The 26,086-nt window shown below is 42.3% G+C and overlaps 1 protein-coding gene across 2 annotated transcripts in view; it reads right to left on the bottom strand.

Moving 5' to 3' along the window:
• ccdc142 (coiled-coil domain containing 142) overlaps nt 1-26,086 on the bottom strand; it is a 363,715-nt gene that overhangs the window by 56,407 nt on the left and 281,222 nt on the right. For both annotated transcript variants that reach the window (XM_055652590.1, XM_055652501.1), the window contains exon 6: nt 3,353-3,439. In XM_055652590.1, the coding sequence (XP_055508565.1) occupies nt 3,353-3,439 (87 nt within the window). The remainder of the gene's footprint in view (nt 1-3,352; nt 3,440-26,086) is intronic.

The following is a 26,086-nucleotide window of genomic DNA, read 5'->3' on the forward strand; positions in this document are numbered from 1 at the left end:
TGTTTCTAATACCGGGCTCATATCTTGTTCAGCAGCTTCACATGTGGCACCTTATCAAAGCCTTTTGAAAATCCAAGTAAACAACATCCACTGACTTTTTTTTGTCTATCCTACTTGTTACCTCCTCAAAACCTCCAGAATTCTCAGGCAAGAGAAATGTTCTCCTGAACAAAACCATGTTCACTTTAGTCTATTTTAACATGTGCTTCCAAGTACCCAGAAACCTCATTCTTAATAATGGATTCTAGAATTGTACCAACCATAGAAGTCCTAATATCTGGCGTATAATTTCCTTTCTTTTGCTTTTCTCTCTTCTTAAACAGTAGAGCTACATTCACGATTTTCTGGTCCTGTGGAACTATGGCTGAATATAGTGATTCTTGAAAGATCTTTACTAATGCCTCCACAATCCCAACAGTTCCTTCTTTCAGAACCCTGGCGTGTAGTCCATCTGGTCCAGGTAACATATCCATCTTCAGACCTTTCAGTTTCCCAAGCACTTATCCTCAGTAATATCGTCTGCTTTCACTTATGCCCCCTGACTCTCTTGAAATACTGGCATAATGCTGGTGTCTTCCACTATAAAGACTGACCACCATTTCTTTGTTGTCCATTACTTCATCAATAATATCTGCCATTCTTTTACAATTTGATATTAGTTCTGTATTAACAATGGCTCAAGAATGAGGGTAGACACAAAATGCTGGAGTAACTCAGCGGGACAGGCAGCATCTCTAGAGAGAAGGAATGGGTGACGTTTCAGATCGAGACCCTTCTTCAGACTGATGTCAGGGGAGTGGGCGGGACAGAGATAGAATGTAGTCGGATACAGTGACTGGTGGGAGAACAGGGAAGGGGGAGGGGTTGGGGAGAACTGGGAAGGTTGAAGTTAGAGAAATCAATGCTCATACCGCTGGGGTATAAACTACCCAAGTGAAATATGAGGTGCTGTTTCTCCAATTTGCGCTGGGCCTCACTCTGACAATGGAGGAGGCCCAGGACAGAAAGGTCAGATTGGGAATGGGAGGGGAGTTAAAGTGCTGAGCCCCCGGGAGATCAGGTAGGTTAAAGCAACTGAGCGGAGGTGTTCAGCGAAACAATCACCGAGCCTGCGCTTGGTCTCGCCAATGTACAGAAGTTGACACCTGGAACAGCAGATACAAGAGATGAGGTTGGAGGAGGTGCAAGTGAACCTCTGCCTCACCTGAAAATACTGTCAGGGTCCTTGGATGGAGTCGAGGGTGGAGGTAAAGGGACAGGTGTTGCATCTCCTGCGGTTGCAGGGGAAAGTACCTGGGGATGTGGTGGTTTGGGTGGGAAGGGACGAGTCGACCAGAGAGTTGCGGAGGGAACGGTCTCTACGGAAAGCAGAAAGGGGTGGAAATGGGAAGATGTGGCCAGTAGTGGGATCCCGTTGGAGGTGGTGAAAGTGTTGGTTAATTATATGCTGTATGCGATGGGATGGAAGGTGGGGACAAGGAGGACTCTGTCCTTGTTACGGATGGGGGAAGGGGGAGCAAGAGCGGCGCTGCGAGATATCAAAGTGACCCTAGTGAGAGCCTCATCTATAATGGAAGAGGGGAACACCCGTTTCCTAAAGAATGCGGACATCTCCAAAGATCTAGTATGCTGCACTGTATTAAAGCACACACGCACGCACACACTAATTCCTAGGACATATTAAAGTTACCGAATCTTAGCCGACTCAGCAGTACAATTTGACTCAGTCTCTCTAGATAAGGGAAAGGATAATGAAATTAACAATTTTTAGTTGTTATTATCTTGTATGTGCCATGTGGAATGGGGAAGTGCAAGCTACAAATAAGCTACCTATCATTTACAAATGTATTTAATTATGTAAAATAGCTGGTTCTGAACACCTGTGAAACCATACACTATTTACTTAAAAAAGGCTATTAAACCACAAACAATTTTATTCCACATCTTAAAAATAGCGTTCACTGACAATTTAACTGTAGATTTAAATATTTAAATTTACTTAATATATAAAATAATTATTTCAGATCTTTCTTGATAAATATCCACAGTCAAAATATACTTAAGCCTGAAAACATTTAAATCCCAAAAGTAAATGGGAATTCTAAAAGTTATATTTTTACACCATAATCCAATTATATCACAGTTCTCCTGTAACATTACTCCTAAAATCATTACTTCTGCAACATATAAAATAATTCCACTTAGACAGGTACTTAGATTTGAAAAGACTGGATGGATACGGGGCTAATGCAGGCAAATGGGTTGAGCATTGATAGGCATTGCTAACAGCATGAAAAAGGTGGGCCTACAGGATCCGCCTCTGTGCCATACGTTTCTGTGAGTCCAATCTCAAAAGCTTAAAAGCACAATATCGTTGGTTTGGAGGCACCAGGAACAGCAGATGTTGGAATCTTAAGAACATAAAGTGCTGGAGGAACTCAGCAAGTCAGGCAGCATATGTGGAGGGAATGATGAGTCCAAAGAAGAGTCCCAACCGGAAACGGCACCTATCCAATAGCACAGATCCTGCCTGGCCTGCTGAGTTACTCCAGCACTTTGTGTGTTTCATATGGTTAGTCTTCCTGTTTTTGCCAATCGTTCGAGCCTTGGTTTCAGTGTTCAAGTTCACATTTATTGTCACATGCACCCATTGGTACAGTGCTATTTGAGTTACCATACAGCCACACGAATAAAAAGAACACAAGAGAATTCAACATAAACATCCACCACTTTGTCGCCGAGTTTAAAAAATTCTGCAAAATTATTTTATAACCCCCATTTTTTTAAAAATGACTTGCTAATATATCTAAATAATCTGATTTTCATCTGCTGATAATGTTACTGATAACATTACTGATAACGTTATTTTTAATTTATTTATTCATGGGATGTGGCTTTTATTTGCAATATATTGCCACATAAAACTGGATGTCTTACTGGGCATTGACCACATTGGATTGGGAATCGTAGATTGGCTGAAGATGGTAGATCAAATGTGTGTTTATAACAAATAATAACACAAGTGGGTAACATTACCAATGTTCATTTTGTATTCCAAATTTACTTAAACAATTGAATTTAAATGCCACAGCTTTTCTGCTGCGATTCAAATTGTGCAGTCCAGACCTCTGGACGCAAGTCCAAAAAATTAGGCATTAAGTCAAATATTAAAAGAAGGTTTGACATTATTTAGAATAGAGGTTCCCAATTATTTGTTTTGCTACTTGTCACTGCAACGTGCTTTTTTCTGCACCATCTGTGCAATTCTTCATTCTACTAATAATTACTGAATACATTTACAATTGCTCCACTTTTAATGTTTACATCCCCTCCTCTGCACCAGTTTTAGTACCTTGATCCCAATGAACGAGAGCAACCCGTGACCACATGGAGAGACAAAGATCCTTTACAAATGGCTCACAGTCACTTGGCAGAATTCCTAAAGAGAAAGAAAATCAAGCATTTGAAGGCCACTTGCACAAAAGAAAAACTCCTTGAAATACTTCAGCAAATTCCATTACTGAAACCATGCAAGCAGATTAGGTGAAATCTGTAAATTTCAACTTCGCTAATGCTTTTTTTTGCTACTGGTTAAATCTTTCTTCCTACTACATCATGCATTATTACAACATTGAATTTAGAATGCCAATTCCGCCCACAGTAGCATCCCTAAATTAGATGCAAGATGGTGTAGCAATGTGTTAATAATGATCATAGGAGTATAATTCTCTGCCAAATGAAATAATCAAACTAGTTTGTTTCCCATTGAGCCAAATAATATTCTGAACGCTAAACACCAAATCCTGTCCACAGTCCTAAATCCTATAAATTTGTCTTTCTTGAAGAACAAATGATTAACAGATGTGGGTAAAAAACACCTTATAATAATCAGAAGTCAAATTTAATCATTTATAAACATAGTATACTTTATTAGATTCATGAAGATGAAAAATGATATATATTTTGTTGTTGATGCTGCCTTATAGCTTCAGCAAACCTAAGGTCAACCCTGACCCCTGCTGTCGTTTAAATGGAATTTGCACGAATCCCATGAATTTCTCTCTGATGTTCTGCTTTCTTTCCACAAACCAAGGACATGCAGGTAGCTAGATTAAACACAAAATGCTGGAGTAACTCAGCAGGACAGACAGCATCTCTGAATAGGAATGGGTGACGTTTCGGGTTGAGACCCTTCCTCAGACTGAGAATCAGGGGAGAGGGAGACACTGAGGTAAGGAAGGGTAATGTGTGAAAACGAGACATCAAAAGGGATAGAATGTTGCAGTACTCTCGTCAGAGAGAAAAGGAGCATTTCTTCAAAGTAGGAATACCTTGAGGAGGTTTCACAGTGGGGCAGTGAAGAAGTTCTCCTCCTCTCTCCGACGAAGGTTCAGCAACATTCTATCCCCTTTGATGTCTTTTTTTCACACCTTACCCTTCCTTATCTGTCACCCTCTCCCTTGACTGTAGGTCTAAAGAAGGGTCTCAACCCAAAACGTCACCAATTCCTTCTATCCAGAGATCCTGCCGGTCCCGCTGAGTTACTTGAGCATTTTGTGTCTATCTTCAGTGTAAATCAGCATCTGCAGTTCCTTCCTACACAGGTTGCTAGATCATCTGGCCCCTATAAATTGGCCCTAGTGTATAGCTTCGTAGTACGATCTGAATGGAGTTGAGGAGAATGTGAAGATAATAAAATGAGAATAATTCAGTTATGTAAAGGGTGCTTGATCGTTGGTGCCTACTTGGTGGACCTAAGTTTCAGTTACCATGTTAAGGATTCTAATATCATAAGATCATAAGTGATAGAATTAGGCCATTGGGCCTATTAAGTCTACTCCGCCATTCAATCATGGCTGATCTAAGTCTCCCTCCCTCCATTCACCTGCCTTCTCCCCATAACCTCTGACATCCATACTAATTGAGAATCGATCTATCTCTGCCATAAGTATATCTATCAACTTGGCCGCCACTGCCTTCTACGGCAAATAATCCACAGATTCACCACCCTCTGACCAAATAAATTCCTCCTCATCTACTTCCTAAAGGGCCTTTAATTCTGAGGCTATGATCTCTAGTCCTACACTCTCCCACGTTGAAACAACTCCACGTCCATTCTATCCAAGTCTTTCAATATTCTGTACGTTTCAATGAGGTCCCCCCTCATTCTTCTAAACTCCAGTGAATATAGGCCCAGTGCCGTCAAATGCTCATCATATGTTAACCTATTCATTCCTGGAATAATTATCTCTATTGAATGTGATACTTATAATCAAGATCAGCAGCAGGTAACAAAGCAAGTTCCTGCTCTTGTTCACACCTAATTATGTATAATTCTGAAAACCATAAATATTAGCAAAATTATTGAGAAGCTGCTTTTAATTAGATTTAAGAAACATCTCTATTATAAAGCAATTACTGTTAAGAACATAAAACAGTACAACAATGAAAGGGTCTCAACCCAAAACGTCACCAATTCCTTCTCTCCAGAGATGCTGCCTGTCCTGCTGAGTTACTCCAGCTTTTTGTGTTTAGCATAAAACAGTACAACACAGAAACAGACCCATTGGTCCATAATTTCTAGAACGAACATGATGCCACATTAATCCCAATCATAATGTTCTGGATCAGCCTATCATGAGGGATTTTATCCAGACTAAAATCCAGACGTATAACCCACTATGCTATCCCTCATCGATCACCTTTGTCATCACCTCAACAAACTCAATCAAGTTAGTAAACATGACCTATCACTGACAAAGCCATGCTGACTGTCCGTAATTTCTTCCAAATGTGAGTAAAGCCAACACAAGGATCACTCTCATATAATTTCCTGGATTATCTCTATTTCCCACCTAAAACAAAGTAGTATTGGCTACTCCATGATCTCATCTCTGGCTAGAGAGAATACAAAGATGCTTATCAAAGCCTCTCCAATCTCTCTTGCATGGGATAGATACCATCAGATCCTTGAGATGTTTCCAATCTTAATACTTTTCAAGAGACCCAACGCCTTATTGATAATCTCCTTAATAATCTCAAACTAGCATATCAGGCTACCCCTCACTGATCTGACTATCCTCTACATTCTCCTTGGTGAACACAGATGTAAAGTTCCCATATGGTACCTCGCTGAAATCCTCTGACTCCATGCATAAATTCCTTCCTGGTCCTACCATCTCCCAAGTTTTCCTCTTGCTTTTGAATGTATGTATAAAAAGCCTTGAGATTTTCTTTAATCTGATTTACCAATGACATTTCATGGCTCCATTGGCCTATCTAATTGCCTGCTTCAGCTCGTTCTTACTTTCTTTCTGATTTCAGCTCCCTCAATCATACATATGCTTCCTTTTCTTTGAGCAAACTTTACAACATCTTTGGTCAGACAAGATTCCCTTCCCTCACCATCCTTAACTTTCCTTCTTACTGGAACATGCCAGTCATGAACTCTGATCAGCTGTTTTAAAAAAAAAAAAATTTCCACATACCTGATGTGGACTTATTGAAGCACAGCTGTTCCCAATTAGTCTCCCTACCTCCTGCCTAATGTGTTGCAACCTGCCTTATCCCAATTTAGTGCTTTCCCCAAAGAACCAGACTCATCATTAGGTAATTACAGGTCTGTGGGTCTACCATCCGCAGTAGGGATGTAATTGGAAAAAGCTCTGAGGGACATTGTTAATCTTCACTTGGACGGGCAGAGAATTAATCAAAGGTACTCAGCATGACTTTTTTTAGTGGGAGATCCTATCTGACCAATTTGAGTAAGATTTTAAAAGAACCAACAACATTATTAATGGCTCATGTCATGAAATTCAGCAAGAATTTTGATAAGATCCCACAGGGGAAACTGGACCAAAATATTAGAGTCCATTCAATCCAGGGCAAGTTGGTTAATTGGATTCCAAAATTAACGTGGTAATAGAAGGCAGAGGATGATTGTGGAGAGCTGTTTCTGTGATTGAAAGCATATGTTTAATGGTATACCACAGGTATCAATGGTGGGACTTCTATTGTTAGTAATGGTTTATTTTTTATCATTTGCATTGAGATACAGAGAAAAACTTCGTTTTGGCATGCTATCTAGGTGAATCATGCCAAGCAAGAGTATATCAGACAATGCAAGAGAGAAAAAGAAAGAGTGCAGAATATAGTGTTACAGCTACAGACAAAGTGCGATTTTTAAAACATACCTGGGCCACAATGAGGTGAATTGAAAGACTGGGAATTCATCCCTAGCATACAAGAAGTCTGTTTTTGGGTTTTTTACATTTCTGCCTGAAAGAAGTGGGGTGTGAGTGGTCTTCAATTATGTTAGCTGCTTTCCTGAGGCAGCGTGAAGTATAAATGGAGCCAAAGGTGGGGAGGCTCATTTGTATGATCGACTGGGTTAGAAACATAGAAACAGAAAATAGGTGCAGGAGTAGGCCATTCAGCCTTTCGAGCCTGCACCGCCATTCGATACGATCATGGCTGATCATCCAACTCAGTATCCCATCCCTGCTTTCTCTCCATACCCCCTGATCCCTTTAGCCACAAAGGCCACATCTAACTCCCTCCTAAATATAGCCAATGAACTGGCCTCAACTACCTTCTGTGGCAGAGAATTCCACAGATTCAGCACTCTCTGTGTAAAAAATGATTTTCTCTGCACAACTCTGCAATTTCTTGTAGCCTTGGCAGTTGCCATACCAAACTATGATGCATCCAGCCAAATGCTTCCTATGATACATCTGTAGAAATTTGTAAGTGTTATGTCATAAATAGGTAGGTAGGAGGCGCTGCAGTGGCAGCAGCCTGTCAGCAGCACGTTAGTTTTTTCAACTTTTTTAATTTTTTTAGTATGTTTTAAAGTATGTTTTTAATGGTTCTTTGTGTGTCTTGTGTGGGGGGTGGTGTGAGGGGGTAAGGGGGAAACCGTTTCGGCCGCCTCCTCCACGGAGAGGCGACTTTTTCCAGGTCGCCTCCCCCGTGGCCTAACAGCAAGGATCGGCGCGGCCTTTCCCGGAGACGCGCCCGGGGCTTCAGCGGCGGGCGCAGCGTGGACGCTCGGCGTGGAGCGGGTGAGCCCTCGCTGGGGCTCGCTGGAGGGGAGCGCTCCGTTTCGCTGGCCCGGGGCAGCCGGCAGCCTGAAGCCGCGGTCTGCACAGCTCCAGCTGGCGCGGCATCTACAGCCCGGGATCCCTTATGGGGGACCCGGGGGAAGAAGAAGCCATCACTGCCAGCCCGCGGCCAACTTCTACCGCGGGTCCGGCATGGACTTACCATCACCCCTGGAGGGGAGCTTCGACCACCGGCCCTGCGGTCTGCGGTGCTTCTGGCTGCGGCGTGGCGCGGCGGGAACCTTAAATCTTCGACCGCCGGCCTGCGGCCTACACCAGCCTGAAGCCGCGGTCTCCGGTGGGGAAGAGCCGATCACGGACTTACCTTGCCTTTGACTTTGTCCCTTACCATCTGGACGCCCGCAGCAACGGATGCGGAGGGTGGAGGTCCCGAACACGGGGGAAAATGGAGGAGGTCTGTCCAAGTTCTGTGCCTTCCACCACAGTGATGAATGCTGTGGTGGATGTTTGTGTTACATTTTTATTGTGGTTGTGTGTTCTTTATTATTGTACCGCCGCTGACAACCCAAATACCACCGACCCTGGTTGTGTGGCAATAAATTCTATCAATTCAATCAATCAATGAGACCCATACCATATAACCATATAACATATAACGATATAAAAATTACAGCACGGAAACAGGCCATCTCGGCCCTACAAGTCCGTGCCGACACAACTTTCTTTTTTACAGGAGTAACAATTCATAATCTTTATTGTAACACAAGCGGAGGAAACATTACATGCTATCGTCTCCGTAGTCAGCATCAAGTGTGACTGTGAGATGATGAAGTGCAGTATCAATAGTCTGGGGGAGGGATAAAATTCGGACTGGACTATATATGGAATGTGCAGCATGCATAATATGTATGGTGATAGATATAGTAAAGGCAGACTAATATGGTTAATCTACATCCTCTTTAGGAATTAACCCATAATAAAATAGATATGATAATCACATGCAAATTTTATGTACCACTGATTATGTGGTAAGTATAAGTAAGCTGAAGGGAATAACACCAAAGGCAGTTCAAACATAATCCTGGTACTTTGAGTTCAGCTTGCACGTGCACCTGCACATGTACGGTTCACGCCACTTCTCTGTCCACGGGGCTCCCTATCAACTACTTTCTGACAACGGCGGTCAATTTATCAGCCAGTACTTCAAAGACTTTGCTACACACTGGAACTTTCATCATATCACCAGTAGCCCCAAATACCCACAGTCAAACAAGCTGGCTGAATGTGCTGTTAGGAGTGCTAAACAAGGAATGGAACGATCCCACAGTGCAGGATCCGACATTTTCCAAGACTTGCTCAACCTGCGCAACATCTCCCATGATCCTGTGCTGGGTTCACCCGCCCAGCACCTGATGTCAAGACAGACCCGAGCCACACTAGCTGTGGCAAAACAGACATTAGAGCTGGAAGTTCCCACACCATCCGAAATCCAGTCCAAGCTACAACAAAAACGTGACGTTCAAAAAAGATGGTATGACAAAACGAGCAGATCATTTCCACGATGTAATATCTGGAACTGCTCCCGAACCACGTTCATATCTGGTCAATGCTGATGGCGGCACCTACAGAAGTAATAGACCTTGCTTTGGACTGCCAACACCACCACCACCCCCCCCCCCCCGGACACTTATTATTATTTATCAAATCGTTTGCTATGTCGCTCTTCCAGGGAGATGCTAAATGCATTTCGTTGTCTCTGTACTGTACACTGACAATGACAATTAAAATTGAATCTGAATCTGAATCTGAATCTAATAGACAGCACATTCTGCCTGTGAATGAACCAGCGCCACCTCCATACCATCCCGACCGCGCAAACAAACTTCCATCCCACTTCTGACACCATGTTGTGTAATGAGACCCATACACAGGAGTAACGACTCATTGTCTTTATTGTAACACAAGCGGAGGAAACATTACATGCTATCGTCTTCGTGGTCAGCATCAAGTCTGACTGTGAGATGGTGAAGTGCTGTATCAACAGTCCGGCGTAGGGATGAATATCCAGACTAGACTGCATATGGAATATGCAGGATGCATAATATGTGTGGTGATAGATATAGTAAATGCAGACTAATTATGGTTAATCTACAATAAGTTACGTATGTTAACAAATTGTATGATAATGGAGGAGGTATGATTAGTAAGTATGTAGATGGCATGTAAATTTGTCTGTCTGCAGAAGGGTCTCGACCTGAAACGTCTCCCATTCCTTCTCTCCAGACATGCTGCCTGTCCGGCTGAGTTACTCACCAAGATGCCCTGTCTCTATGAGACCCACCTGCCGAGTATTACATAATTCGAGGGTTGTCTTCAGCTACAGGATGATATCAGTGAGTTGGTAATATGGGCAGGGTACGAGCATGTAGAATTTAATTCTGATAAATATGAGGTGATGTATGTTATGTTTTGATTGCCACACTATAGGAAGAGCATGCGGAGGCGACTCAGCAAGATGCTGCTGGGAGAGCATACTAACATACTGTGTATGCGGGTGGTACACCAGCTGCACAGTGGCTCAGAGGAAAGCGCTCCAGAGGGCCATTGACAACGCCCAGAGGATTGTCGGCTGCCCTCTCCTTACCTTGGAAGACCTACACAGTTCCCGCTGCACCAAAAAAACCCAGAATATAATAAAGGACATCTCCCACCCCGGACACTCCCTGTTTGAACTGTTGCCGTCAGGCAGACGGTACAGATCCACAAGGACAAGGACAAATAGACTACAAAACAGTTTTTACCCCACTGCTATAAAAGCACTAAATGTGGCCGCCAAGGAACGCAGGGGCGATACAGACTAAGGGACTGTGGTAACGGTGAAATCGACAGAAGGATGGAGGGTTGGGTGTGTATGCGTGCTTTGTCTGTGTTTTTTTATTTATTGCTTATCTTTATTATTTTACCGTGGATGTTTCGTTAGCTTTAGAAATGTTTGAATGCTGCACTGACTGGCTGACATTTTAAATTTCGTTGTACATGGCCCATGTTACAATGACAATAAAGAAACTATTCTATTCTAGATTGTTTCACTTGTGATGACTGCCTGCATAGATTGGGTTTGTTTTGCTTGGGAAAGAGCAGGCTGATGGGGGCGAGGGTCTAACTGCGGTCCGCAAAAATATACCTGTCATTGATAGGGTAGATGACAATGGGTCAATGCTCGAGAAAAGGATTACTTTAGATCCGTATTTGATGATTGACATGGACATGTTAGGCCAAACTGTCCCTATCCTTGCTGCATCAAAAACCTGTGGTTTTGCAACAATTTCATTTGACAGCTGCAAAATTCAGCAACAGCAAGAAGGTAAAATATTAGCAAAAATCAAAGTGGGTCAGGCAGAGGGAGGGGGGGGACCTCTGCGGAGGCAAATGGGCACATGACCATTTGGGTCGGTCCCTTCTCCTCCACAGATGCTGTCTGACCTGCTGAGTCCCATCAGCAGTTTGTTTTTTGCACAAGATTCCAGCATCTGCAGTCTCTTGTGTCTCCAAATTTCCAGCTGAATATTTTTTTTCTGACCAGATGTTTACCTTACGAGAAGGAACGGATACATGTCAGGAAAATATGATAACCCCTTTTAATAAGGGCAATATTGCAGGATAGTCCACAGGAATGGAGCAAATCATTCTCAGTTCTGCATGTCCGTGGGAGGTCATGGTGATGAAGGTGATCGATGAGGACAGGGAAGTGAAGGTTTCTACATGCATTTGATAAAATCCCTCATGGTAGGCTGATCCAGAAGATTATGATGCATGGGATCATGACGGGTCATTTGGATTCAGTATTGGCATTCACAGAATGCAGAGGGATATGGTGGAAGGGTGTTATTCAGGCTAGAGGACTGTGACCAGTGGTGTTTCACAGGGATCTATGCTGGGACCTCTGTTGTTTGTGTTATATGTAAATAACTTGGACATAAATCTAGATGGGTTGATCAGGGTTTGCAGTCAACACTAATTGGTGAAGTTGCAGACTGGGAAGGGGGATGTCAAAATATACAGCGGGACATAGATCAGCTACAGAAACGGGCAGAGAAATGGCAGGTGGCGTTTAATCCCAGCAAGTGTGAGTTGCTGCACTTTGGGAGTTTGAATGTAAGGGGGAAGTATACAGTTAATGCAACACATGTTGATGGAGTGGTAAAAAAGGCATACGGCATGCTTGCCTTCATTGATTGGAGTGTTGAGTACAGTCAGGCAGTTATATTGCAGCTTTATGGGTTAGGCCACAGTTGGAGTATTGTGTGCAGTTCCAGTAGACCCATTACAGGAAAATTGTGGAGGCTTTGGAGAGAGTACAGGAGGTTTACCAGAATGCTGCTTGGATGGGAGGATATTGACTATAAGGAGCGGTTGGACAAACTTGGATTGTTTTCTCTGGACATCAGGGATTGAGGGGAGACTGGATAGAAGGAGAGAAAATTACGAGAGGCATAGATAGGGTAGACAGTCAGAAACTTTTGTTCTGGGGTTAGATGTCAAGGACTAGAGGACATAGCTTTAAGGTGCCTACCCCCCACATTGGATCCCTATCAGTTCGCCTACCGCAAGTGCCATCTCAACGGCACTTCACTCCGCCCTCTCCCACCTCGACAACAGAGACACCTACGTGAGAATGCTGTTCAGCGACTATAGCTCAGCATTTAACACCATTATCCCCTCCAAACTGATCACCAAACTCAGCGACCTGGGCATCGACCCCTCCCTCTGCAACTGGATACAGGACTTTCTAACTAGCAGACGCCAGTCTGTTAGGTCAGACAACCACACCACTTCAATCCTCACCCTGAACACCGGCGTTCCACAGGGCTGTGTGCTGAGCCCCCTCCTCTACTCCCTCTTCACCTACGACTGCACACCTGTACATGGTACTAACACCATCATCAAGTATGCAGATGATACAACGGTGATTGGCCTCATCAGCGACAACGATGAGTCAGCCTATAGGGAGGAGGTCCAGCTCCTAGCAGCATGGTGCACTGACAACAACCTGGCCCTTAATTCCAAGAAGACCAAGGAGCTCATTGTAGACTTCAGGAAGTCTAGGGGCGGCACGCACACCCCCATCCATATTAACGGGATGGAGGTGGAACGTGTTTCCAGCTTCAGGTTTCTGGGGGTCAACATCTCTGATGACCTCTCTTGGACCCACAATACCTCAACTCTGGTCAAGAAGGCTCACCAGCGTCTCTTCTTCCTGAGGAGACTAAAGAAGGTCCATCTGTCTCCTCAGATCCAGGTGAACTTCTACCGCTGCACCATCGAGAGCATCCTTACCAACTGTTTCACAGTATGGTATGGCAACTGCTCTGTCTCTGACCGGAAAGCACTGCAGAGGGTGGTGAAAATTGCCCAATGCATCACAGGTTCCTCACTTCCCTCCATTGAGTCTGTCCAAAGCAAGCGCTGTCTGCGAAGGGCGCGCAGCATCATCAAGGACTGCTCTCACCCCAGCCACAGACTGTTTACCCTCCTACCATCCGGGAGGCGCTACAGGTCTCTCTGTTGCCAGACCAGCAAGTCCAGGAACAGCTTGTTCCCTGCGGCTGTTACACTACTACACTACTTAACTCTGCACCTTGGTGATTGCCAGACACCCCCCCCCCCCAGAAAAATTGCACTACTGCTGCTGTTTGTACATATATTTTATATTACTGTTCATTAAAGCTAGTAGACAGAATGGGAGGCAGGAAGCAGAAAAGGGAAGCACTCGGACACTAGAGGAGAAAGAAAAAAAAGGAAATAAACAGAGAAGAGATGGGGGGGTTTCTTAAATGTGCATATTTTAATGCTAGGAGCATTGTAAGAAAGGTGGATGAGAGAGTCTGGATAGACATCTGGAAGTATGATGTTGTGGCGATCAGTGAAACATGGTTGCAGGAGGGCTGTGATTGGAAACTAAATATTCCAGGATTTCGTTGCTTCAGGTGTGATAGAATTGGAGGGGCAAGAGGTGGAGGTGTTGCATTGCTAGTCAGGGAAGATATTACAGCAGTGCTTTGGCAGGATAGATTGGAGGGCTCGTCTAGGGAGGCTATTTGGGTGGAACTGAGAAATGGGAAAGGTGTAGCAACATTTATAGGGGTGTATTATAGACCGCAAAATGGGGAACGAGAATTGGAAGAGCAAATATGTAAGGAGATAGCAGATATTGGTAGTAAGCACAAGGTAGTGATTGTGGGAGATTTCAACTTTCCACACATAAACTGGGAAACACATTCTGTAAATGGGCTGGATAGTTTGGAGTTTGTAAAATGTTTGCAGGATAGTTTTTTGCAGCAATACATAGAGGTACCTACTAGAGGAGGGGCAGTGCTGGACCTCCTGTTAGGAAATGAGACGGGACAGGTGACGGAGGTATGCATTGGGGAGCACTTCGGGTCCAGTGATCACAATACCATTAGTTTGAATATAATTATGGAGAAGGTCAGAACTGGACCTAGGGTTGAGATTTTTGATTGGAGAAAGGCTAACTTTGATGAGATGCGAGATGATTTAAAAGCAGTGAACTGGGATATTTTGTTTTATGGGAAAGATGTAGAAGAGAAATGGAGGACATTTAAAGGGGAAATTTTAAGAGTACAGAATCTTTATGTTCCTGTTCGGTTGAAAGGAAACAGTGAAAATTGGAAAGAGCCCTGGTTTTCAAGGGAAATTGGACATCTTGTTCGAAAAAAGAGGGAGATCTACAATAATTATAGGCAGCATGAAGTAAATGAGGTGCTTGAGGAGTATAAGGAATGTAAAAAGAATCTTAAGAAAGAAATTAGAAAAGCTAAAAGAAGATATGAGGTTGCTTTGGCAAGTAAGGTGAAAGTAAATCCAAAGGGTTTCTACAGCTATATTAATAGCAAAAGGATAACGAGGGATAAAATTGGTCCATTGGAGAGACAGAGTGGGCAGCTATCTGCAGAGCCAAAAGAGATGGGGGAGATATTTATTTTCTTCGGTATTCACCAAGGAGAAGGATATTGAATTATGTGAGGTAAGGGAAACGAGTAGAGTAGCTATGGATACTATGAGTTTCAAAGTAAAAGAAGTACTGACACTTTTGAAAAATATAAAAGTGGATAAGTCTCCAGGTCCTGACAGGATATTCCCTAGGACATTGAGGGAAGTAAGTGTAGAAATAGCCGGGACTATGACAGAACTATTTCAAATGTCATTAGAAACGGGTATAGTCCCCGAGGATTGGCGTACTGCGCATGTTGTTCCATTGTTTAAAAAGGTTTCTAAGAGTAAACCTAGCAATTATAGACCTGTTAGTTTGACTTCAGTGGTGGGCAAATTAATGGAAAAGATACTTAGAGATAATATATATAAGCATCTGGATAAACAGGGTCTGATTAGGAACAGTCAACATGGATTTGTGCCTGGAAGGTCATGTTTGACTAATCTTCTTGAATGTTTTTGAAGAGGTTACTAGGGAAATTGACGAGGGTAAAGCAGTGGATGTTGTCTATATAGACTTTAGTAAGGCCTTTGACAAGGTTCCTCATGGAAGTTTGGTTAAGAAGGTTCAACTGTTGGGTATAAATGCCGGAATAGCAAGATGGATTCAACAGTGGCTGAATGGGAGAAGCCAGAGGGTAATGGTGGATGGTTTTGTTGGGTTGGAGGCAGGTGGCTAGTGGGGTGCCTCAGGGATCTGTGTTGGGTCCTTTGTTGTTTGTCATGTACATCAATGATCTGGATGAAGGTGTGGTAAATTGGATTAGTAAGTATGCAGATGATACCAAGATAGGGGGTGTTGTGGATAATGAAGAGGATTTCCAAAGTCTACAGATTTAGGCCATTTGGAAAAATGGGCTGAAAGATGGCAGATGGAGTTTAATGCTGATAAATGTGAGGTGCTACACCTTGGCAGGACAAATCAAAATAGGACGTACATGGTAAATTGTAGGGAATTGAAGAATACAGTTGAACAGAGGGATCTGGGAATAACCGTGCATAGTTCCTTGAAGGTGGAATCTCATATAGATAGGGTGGTAAAGAAAGCTTTTGGTATGCTAGCCTTTATTAGCTCTTATTAGCCTTTATTTAGCCTCAGAGCATTGAGTATAGAAGCTGGGATGTAATGTTAAAATTGTACAAGGCATTGGTGAGACCAAATCTGGAGCATGGTGTACAATTTTGGTCGCCCAATTATAGGAAGGATGTCAACAAAATAGAGAGAGTACAGAGGAGATTTACTAGAATGTTGCCTGGGTTTCAACAACTAAGTTACAGAGATAGGTTGAATAAGTTAGGTCTTTATTCTCTGGAGCGCAGAAGGTTAAGGGGGGACTTGATAGAGGTCTTTAAAATGATGAGAGGGATAGACAGAGTTGATATGGACAAGCTTTTCCCTTTGGAATAGGGAAGATTCAAACAAGAGGACATGACTTCAGAATGAAGGGACAGAAGTTTAGGGGTAACATGAGGGGGAACTTCTTTACTCAGAGAGTGGTAGCGGTGTGGAATGAGCTTCCAGTGGAAGTGGTGGCGGCAGGTTCGTTGGTATCATTTAAAAATAAATTGGATAGGCATATGGATGAGAAGGGAATGGAGGGTTATGGTATGAGTGCAGGCAGGTGGGACTAAGGGAAAAAAGTTGTTCGGCACGGATTTGTAGGGCCGAGATGGCCTGTTTCCGTGCTGTAATTGTTATATGGTTATATGGTTATTATTCTATGTTCGCTCTTCTGGGTGAGATGCTAACTGCATTTTGTTGTCTCTGTACTGTACACTGCACAATGACAATAAAGATTGAATCTGAATCTGAATCTGATAGGGATCAACATTTAAAGGTGATGTGCAGGGCAAATCTTATTACACTAATGGCATGGACGCCTGGTATGTGCTGCCACAGTTGGCAGATATGATAATGGCACATCACTGCATATCTCTTCTTGTCTGACAGACATTCCTTCCACCCTCTGCTTCTGGTGAATGAATGAATTACAAACACTTTTCCTTTAATCACATAGGTTTTTGCCTTGACTGAGAGTCTGTGTGTTACTTTATGAAATCCCTTCTGAGAGTGCATATTTAATTTGCTACTATTGAGTTAGTACGCCTACATTAACAAGTTTTTTTTTAATCCCCATTACACTTGTGTGGACGTCATTCTGTGAACCCAAGTATGGATATTATTCAGGTCTTGCTCAGCTAATGAGGGCTACTTTATCATCAAATGAATTGAATGTGCAACTGAACCACGTGATATCCAACAATCTCTGATAGAAGTTGTGCACCTCAGGACATCAGACCACAAAAAAACAATTCCTGTTAATCTGATAGGTTTTTTCTATTAGATGATATTGAAATAAGGTCATAGAACCATATTTTACCATACGATGTTCAATTCCAAACTGGAGAAACATTGCAACAGAAACACTAATCAGAACAAAAGAATGTCTCTATACTCTTCACTGTCTCTGGTTGAGTTCAAACTGAAACTTAGTCTTCCCTAAAAAAAGACCTAAATTATAGCCACAGTACTAATCAAAAAAGATGATAGAAGCGTCCTAAAAACGGTAATGAATATTCAGATTACAAAATATTTTTAAATTCCTGCTCTTGTGCACATTTCTTAATGTTCGGTCACAAGATTGAGAGACAAAGTTCATACCACATAATTCATACCATATTGGTTTCAATAATCCATAAATCTAAGGTTACAAAGAAAAGCTATTCATTAAGCCATGATTGAAATTTAGTGCACTCCATAATGTTTGGGACAAAGGCCCATCATGTACTCTGGAGTTTAGAAGGATGAGAGGGTATCTTATTGAAACATATAAGATTATTAAGGGTTTGGACACGCTAGAAGCAGGAAACATGTTCCCGATGTTGGGGGAGTCCAGAACCAGGGGCCACAGTTTAAGAATAAGGGGTAAGCCATTTAGAACAGAGATGAGGAAACACTTTCTCTCACAGAGTTGTGAGTCTATGGAATTCTCTGCCTCAGAGGGCAGTGGAGGACGGTTCGCTGGATATTTTCATGACAGAGCTAGATAGGGCTCTAGATGGGGAGAAGGCAGGAACAGGGTACTGATTGGGGATGATCAGCAATGATCACATTGAATGGCGGTGCTGGCTCGAAGAGCCGAATGGCCTACCCCTGCACATATTGTCTATTTATTTCCCTTTGTACTCCACAATTTGAGATTTGTAATAGAAAAAAAAAATCATATGTGATTAAAGCGCACATTGTCAGATTTTAACAAAGGCCATTTTTATACATTTTGGTTTCACCATGTAGAAATTACAGCAGTGTTTATACATAGTTGGCCCATTTCAGGGCATGAGACTCTGTGCATCTACCTGATCTATTCTTCGTATGCGGTTTAGGGTTAGAGAGGCAAAGCTTAAAGGCAAAGTTATTTTTACACAGAAGGTGGTGAGTGCCAGTAACGCACTGCAAGGGATGGTGGTGGAGCTAGTTATAATAATTGAATGTAAAAGATTTTGGATAGGCACAGGGAACTGCAGGGAATGGAAGATATGGATTATGTACAGACAGGTAAGAGTTGGTATTGGCATCATGTTCAGCACTGACAATGTAGGCAGAATGGCCTGTTCCTGTGCTGTACGTGAATGGGATTCGCATAGACAGATATTGTGGTCGGCATTGACTGTCATTGGGTCAAATGGCCTGTTTCCTCGCCATTGTATAGGGCTCGGGTAAGACCACATCTGGAGTATTGTGTACAGTTTTGGTCTCCTAATTTGAGGAAGGACATCCTTGTGATTGAGGCAGTGCAGCGTAGGTTCACGAGATTGATCCCTGGGATGGCGGGACTGTCATATGAGGAAAGATTGAAAAGACTAGGCTTGTATTCACAGGAGTTTAGAAGGATGAGGGAGATCTTATAGAAACATATAAAATTATAAAAGGACTGGGCAAGCTAGATGCAGGCAAAATTTTCCCAATGTTGGGCAAGTCCAGAACCAGGGGGCTACAGTCTTAGAATAAAGGGGAAGCCATTTAAGACTGAGGTGAGAAAAAACGTTTTCACCCAGAGAGTTGTGAATTTGTGTCATTCCCTGCCACAGAGGGCAGTGGAGGCCAAATCACTGGATGGATTTAAGAGAGAGTTAGATAGAGCTCTAGGGGCTAGTGGAATCAAGGGATATTGGGAGAAGGCAGTCACGGGTTATTGATTGGGGACGATCAGCCATGATCACAATGAATGGCGGTACTGGCTCGATGGGCCGAATGGTCTCCTCCTGCACCTAATTTCTATGTTTCGAAGTTATTTTTCTTTGCTGCTGAGAGCGGTGTTCTAACATTGTTTCGTTATTTTCCTGAATAAACAATATTAATATTTAACATATCTGTGAGAAAAAAATGTTTCTCTTGCATGTTCAAAGCAGAACATTAAGGAGATGAAAGAATAATTCACACCATTAAAACCTTGAGGATTATTGAAACCAATTCAAGGTCGCAGGGAAAAGCTATTCATTATATCACAACTGAAATTTACTGCTAAATCAGATGAATAATAATGGCTATCAGTCCACACAAGTGACATTTCATTGAAGGGCAAATTTCTTTTAACCTTTACCATCAGATTCTGAACTATTCAGACACAAAACAACACATCTTGCTTCTTGCGGCACAGTGATTCACACGTTCTTCTTATCCCACCCCCTCAAAAATATTGTTGATTTTCACGCCATCTAAGAATAAGCATTTGATGAGATTTAATTTCTGCACAGGTCCACTTCAGGTTATGAATACCTGACATATGTATAACCTGTACATACAAATGAGTGTTTGGGAAATTGATGGGATGAATTTGTCATTATTGCAGGATTGTATGCATCTTCTGCAGTATGAGAATTTGGTTCATTGCTGCTTACCCAACTTGCAAGCTGTCCAGGGTACAAACCATTCAACAGAATAGAACCCTGCCGTAACCTAGGGAGGATCTTTAATGCATTTCTTCGTGGTTGCAGTAACAATAGTGCCACTAGAGTCGTAGAGCTATACAGCACAAAAACAAGCACATCGGCCCAGCTTGACAATACCAATGAAATTGATTAACCAAGCTAATACCAAATTCCTTCATCTGGCTCATGTCTCCAAACCTTTCCTTTCCCTATGCCTATCCAAATGTCTTTTAAACGTCATAACTGTAATCACCATCTCTCACTTCCTTTGGTGGCTTGTTTTATACACACACACATCCCTCTCAGTGGCAAAAGTTGCCTTTTGAATCCCTTTTATATCTTTCCCCTCAACTAAAATCCATGCTTTTCAGCTTTTGACTTCTCTGTCCTAAGTAAAAGACTGCCCCTCGTGATTTTAGAAACCTCTATAAGTTCTTCCCTCAGTCTCCTACACTCCCAAGTAAAATGTCCTCATCCATTCAGCCTCTCCTTATAACTCAAATTCTTCGGAGCTGGTAACATCCATGTAAATTTTTTTTACACCTTCTTCCATTTGAATGACCTCCAACAGCAAGGTACTCCCCATCCCCCCACTCGCAACAAAGACACAGTCCCCCTAGTCCTCACCTTTCACCCCACTAGCCGTCACATACAACAAGTAATCCTCCGTCAGTTTCGCCACCTCCAACGTGACCCCACCACTCGCCACATCTTCCCATCTCCCCCCATGTCTGCTTTCCGCAAAGACCGCTCCCTCCGCAACTCCCTTGTCAATTCTTCCCTTCCCTCCCGTACCACCCCCTCCCCGGGCACTTTCCCTTGCAACCGCAAGAGATGCTACACTTGTCGCTTTACCTCCCCCCTCGACTCCATTCAAGGGCCCAAGCAGTCGTTCCAGGTGCGACAGAGGTTCACCTGCATCTCCTCCAACCTCATCTATTGCATCCGCTGCTCTAGATGTCAGCTGATCTACATTGGTGAGACCAAGCGGAGTCTTGGCGATCGTTTCGCCAAACACCTCTGCTCGGTCCGCATTAACCAACCTGACCTCCCGGTGGTTCAGCACTTCAACTCCTCCTCCCATTCCGTATCCGACCTCTCTGTCCTGTGTCTCCTCCATGGCCAGAGCGAGCACCACCGGAAATTGGGGGAACAGCACCTCATATTCCGCTTGGGGAGTCTGCATCCTGGTGGCATGAACATTGAATTCTCCCAATTTTGTTAACCCTTGCTGTCTCCTCCCCTTCCTATCTCTCCCTCAGCCCTCGGGCTCCTCCTCCTCTTTTCCTTTCTTCTCCCTCCCCCCCCCCCCCCCCCACCCCCACCCCCCATCAGAAGAAGGGTTTCGATCCGAAACGTTGCCTATTTCCTTCGCTCCATAGACACTGAGTTTCTCCAGCATTTTTGTATACCTTCGATTTTCCAGCATATGCAGTTCCTTCTTAAACACAAGCAAGGTCATCAGAACTGTACTCGGTACTCCTAATGTGATCTTACAGCTGTAACATGACATCTTAAACCCTGTACTCAATCCTGTACTGTACTGTATTGCCATTTTCATTAAACTATGTACAGGTACTTGCACCCTGAGATCTCTCTGTTCTTCGACACACCCCAGGGACCGACCATTTGCTGTGCTAGTACCTACACTCATTCACATCTAATGAAGTATTATTTTGAAATCCATAAATATTAGCAAATTTTTTGAGCTGTGTTTAACTAGATCTAAGAAAGTCTCAATCATAAAGCAATTTTTTCATCAGGATATCCAAATAATTACTAGTGGGTGTCGCATTTAGATTTTATTTTAGTTTTGTTAGATTAAGTTCAAATCCCCTTCAAAGACATTTATAACCTATGATAAACATACCAGCGTAATTACATTCAACTTTTCTTTTAAATAATTTACAACCCATCTCTTGCGCTGAGGGGTAGTACCTCTCCCAGCTCTGCCCTTATATCAACATATTCACACAGAGAGTGGTGAATCTCTGGAACTCTCTGCCACAGAGGGTAGTTGAGGCCAGTTCATTGGCTATATTTAAGAGGGAGTTAGATGTGGCCCTTGTGGCTAAGGGGATCAGGGGGTATGGAGAGAAGGCAGGTACGGGATACTGAGTTGGATGATCAGCCATGATCATATTGAATGGCGGTGCAGGCTCGAAGGGCCGAATGGCCTACTCCTGCACCTAATTTCTATGTTTCTATATTCAAAGCCTTCCCTTTCCCACAACTTGTACCTGTTCAGTTCAGTTCTCTATACTATATCTGAAATCAGTATTGTGAATGATCTAACAAGCAATAAAGTATTATTTAATGAAGTATTTACATTTTATAAATAAAGTATTTCACAAATTTGCCGCCGTTACCAAAACTCAATCCAAAAGGAATAATTGGTTAGCAATCAATTCGTCCTTCACGGCTAATGGAACACTGCAGCCTATTTTAGAGCCTCAGCTGAGAATAGTTGATTTCACGTGCAATATTGTAGTGGCAAATTGAATTTCTCTGCAAGCAATTCGTGCAGGTCCCATGGATGGCTCATGGAAAGGTGAAATTGCAATCGCTTAAAAGAAAAAGTATTGTCAAAGCAAAATGGTTCACCAACATGAATAAACATGGAGAGAATAGAAATTAGGATGTATAACTATTTTTAGAAATGTTGAATGTAATTTTTTAATGCAATAAAAGAGGATTATGAGGAAGAATTTTTTAATTAAAAAAATCTTAAAGAAACAAGTTAGAAAATAATTAAAGATCATATTGATTGTCATTATTAGGGTTAAATGAAAAAAGACTTGAATCATAAAATGGTATATGATTTTGCTGGCATTGAGTAAAGGTACTCCTAAAAGTGATACTCGTGATATATGTTGTCAGGGATTAAGGGGCGAAGGCAGGATTGGGGCGAAGGCAATGGGATTGAGAGGGAAAGATAGATCAGCCAGGATTGAAAGGCAGAGTAGACTGAATGGGCCGAATGGCCTAATTCTTGCTCCTCTAACTTATGAACTAGAAAATTACAACCAGATAGATTGCTCTTATGGAATTCCACACAGACTCCTTAGACAAATGTGTTTAAGAGGGAACTGCAGATGGGTTTCGGCCCGAAACGTTGCCTATTTCCTTCGCTCCATAGATGCTGCTGCACCCGCTGAGTTTCTCCAGCTTTTTTGTGTAACCTCCTTAGACAAATGTTTGATTCCAAGCCATTTGAGAGCTAATTAGTTAAAAGACCTGACATAATATAATTCTAATTTTGAAATAAATATGAGGTGCATTACACGTCACTAACTCACAAATTTATTAGCTCAGAAAAGTTTTGGTAACTTTTAATATACTGAAAAAAGGCTTAAATAATCCAATTATTAATGGGATAATTCAGAATCTTCCTATTTTTGAATTAATTGACTGGAAAGATCTAAATTGTTATTTAAAATAATTGCCAATGGCATTCTCTGGACGAATGGTCAATTCACAGAGAAACCCAGGATCATTTTCACAGTAGAAGTCTTGCCTCATGAACTACACTTGAGTTTCATTTTGATGAAATGACAAAACGATGAATGGTGACAGTTTGAGCTATGTTTTGAATATTGATACTTTACTTCAAATCGGAGAAGACCCATGTAATTGGCTATTATGAGAGAGATCATCATTTATGATAGTTGATCATAGAAATTTATGGCTCCAAGGCAGTCATCCATGGAGCCAACTAATGACTTTAGGTGAATCTTGTTCCTTGCCTTGCAAGATATGATTCTTCAAATGCTTCAAATATCAAAAATATCGGGAATTATTGCGTTTGCTCACTGCATTTCATCAAAACTAAGGCATTATTGATGTTTTGATGAAATGCAGCGAGCAAACGCGATAAAATCCCGATATTTTCGATCTTTATATCTGCACGGCCAACAACTTCCGCTGTTATTTTCCCTTCAGCGCTCTCTTGTCTTTACCTTCGTTTTTCTTTATCTTCTGGACTCTAAAGTAAGATAGCTGTGTCTCACGGTCACCCCGACTGGCACAGTTATTTACAGCTCAAAAACGGGCCCTTTTCGCGGTTTTTAACAGGTTGGAAAGTTTGCGTTTCTAGCATCAATAACATGTACTGGAAGTGACGTTTGTACCCCAGTTAAATTTTGCGGTCACGTGGGTGAGGATCTATGATCCAGTGACCTTTCGTGAAATCACCCTATAGGTAGTGAACAAGAAAACGAGATAAGATAGAACTAGTGTGAACAAGTAATCAATGATCAGTGTGGACTCGGTGGGCTGACGAGCCTAGTCCCATGCTGTACAGTATCTTTAACAAAAATGAACATCCCTAGTTACAGGGATTTCAAACTGTCATACCCTCATCTGTACCCTTAGTTCATCACCTTTGTTCATTAGAATACTTATATTTAAGCATAAACAATTCAGCACTGACATTTTTTCCCCTTGCTTTAGTTTCCTCTCCCTTCCATGCTCATTCCATTGCCTCCCAGTGGTAATTTATTAATTATTTACTTAAAGAAAAGAGCAGTACAGCACAAGAACAGACCCTTCGGCCCACAATGTCTATGCTGAACATGATGCCACATGTACTGTTTCCCTTCTTCGTTCCTAAATTCCTGTAAGCATCTCTGTTCTTGCCAAACTGTATTAAACCATAACCAACAACACATGCAAATTTCTTTGAGGATATTGCTCCTGACCCTGTGTCGATGGAAAATACTAAACTTGTGATTCTGCTCATTAGATCACTTCCCCAACTCCTTGCAATCAGCCATCAGGGCCTTCTCCGAGTCTTTCTTCACGGAAAAACAGAGGAGAAATACTCTAAGGACCTTGGCTGCCTCCTGTGGCTCCATGCAGAATTGACCGCTTTAATTCCTGAGGGGCCATATTCTCTCGCTGGTTACCTTTTTCCCCTTAATGTGCATGAAATTTCTTGGGATTATCCTTAATATTATCTGCTAGAGTCCTGTCCCCTTTTTGCTCTCCCGATTTCCTTTTTTAGTATGATAAACAATAGACAATAGGTGCGGGATTAGGCCATTCGGCCCTTCGAGTCAGCACCGCCATTCAATGCACAATCAGTACCCCGTTCCTGCCTTCTCCCCATATCCCACAACTCCGCTATATTTAAAAGCTCTATCTAACTCTCTCTTTAAACAAAACCGGCCTCCACCACCTTCTGAGGCAGAGAATTCCACAGACTCACGACACTCTGTGTGAAAAAGTTTTTCCTCATCTCCATTCTAAATGGCTTACCCTTCTTCTAATATCCTTATACCCAGTTCCCAAACTCCTCCAGGGATGCACTTGATCCCTGCTGACGATACCTGCCCCATCTTGATCTTCTTGTATCCATCGCTTCCTGAACATGGTTATCCAGGATTCAAGAAGTATCCTGGATTTCCCATATGGCCAAGAATGCGCTTTCCACAGAATTAGATTGGATCTATTTATTAGAAAAATTGAAATCCAACAAGGTCAGCATTTTGATTCCATGCTCTTGTACTGGCTACATTGATAACATAATTATTACTTTGTTATTAATTTAACTCTGAGTATTCCTTTTAAAATGCTGAGCAATACCTCTTCCCCACCATCACCACAATTTCACAGAATTCCCTTACTCACTAAATTCCCCTTTTTGTATTACATAGATTCTACATCTTACTAGCATTTATTCAATAGCAATAGATTTCAATGTGACAAGTGGAGGAATCCTGCAAGAATTCATTGTTGTAATGCACCTTAACGAGTGAGTTTGATGTGTATAGCAATGTAACCTTTCTCAAGTCTACAGGTGGCTAAAAATCTGAACAAAATTTGGAATTCAGATCAAATAATTATGGTGTACAACCATGTAGATTGAGACATGCCTGGGGAAAATGTCACTCAACAGAGACTACTCATTACAAAATGTAAAGGAAAGACTTGCATTTATGGAGCACCCTCTCTTGAGCTCAGGTCACCCCAAGCTCTTTACATCCAATTATGTATTTGTTTATGATATAGCCACAAACATAATGTAAGGAAATGCAACAGATAATCTGTAATATACTACGGCCAATAAGATAAATGTACAT

Source organism: Leucoraja erinacea, chromosome 1 (genome assembly GCF_028641065.1).
Source record: "Leucoraja erinacea ecotype New England chromosome 1, Leri_hhj_1, whole genome shotgun sequence".
Classification (NCBI taxonomy): domain Eukaryota; kingdom Metazoa; phylum Chordata; class Chondrichthyes; order Rajiformes; family Rajidae; genus Leucoraja; species Leucoraja erinaceus.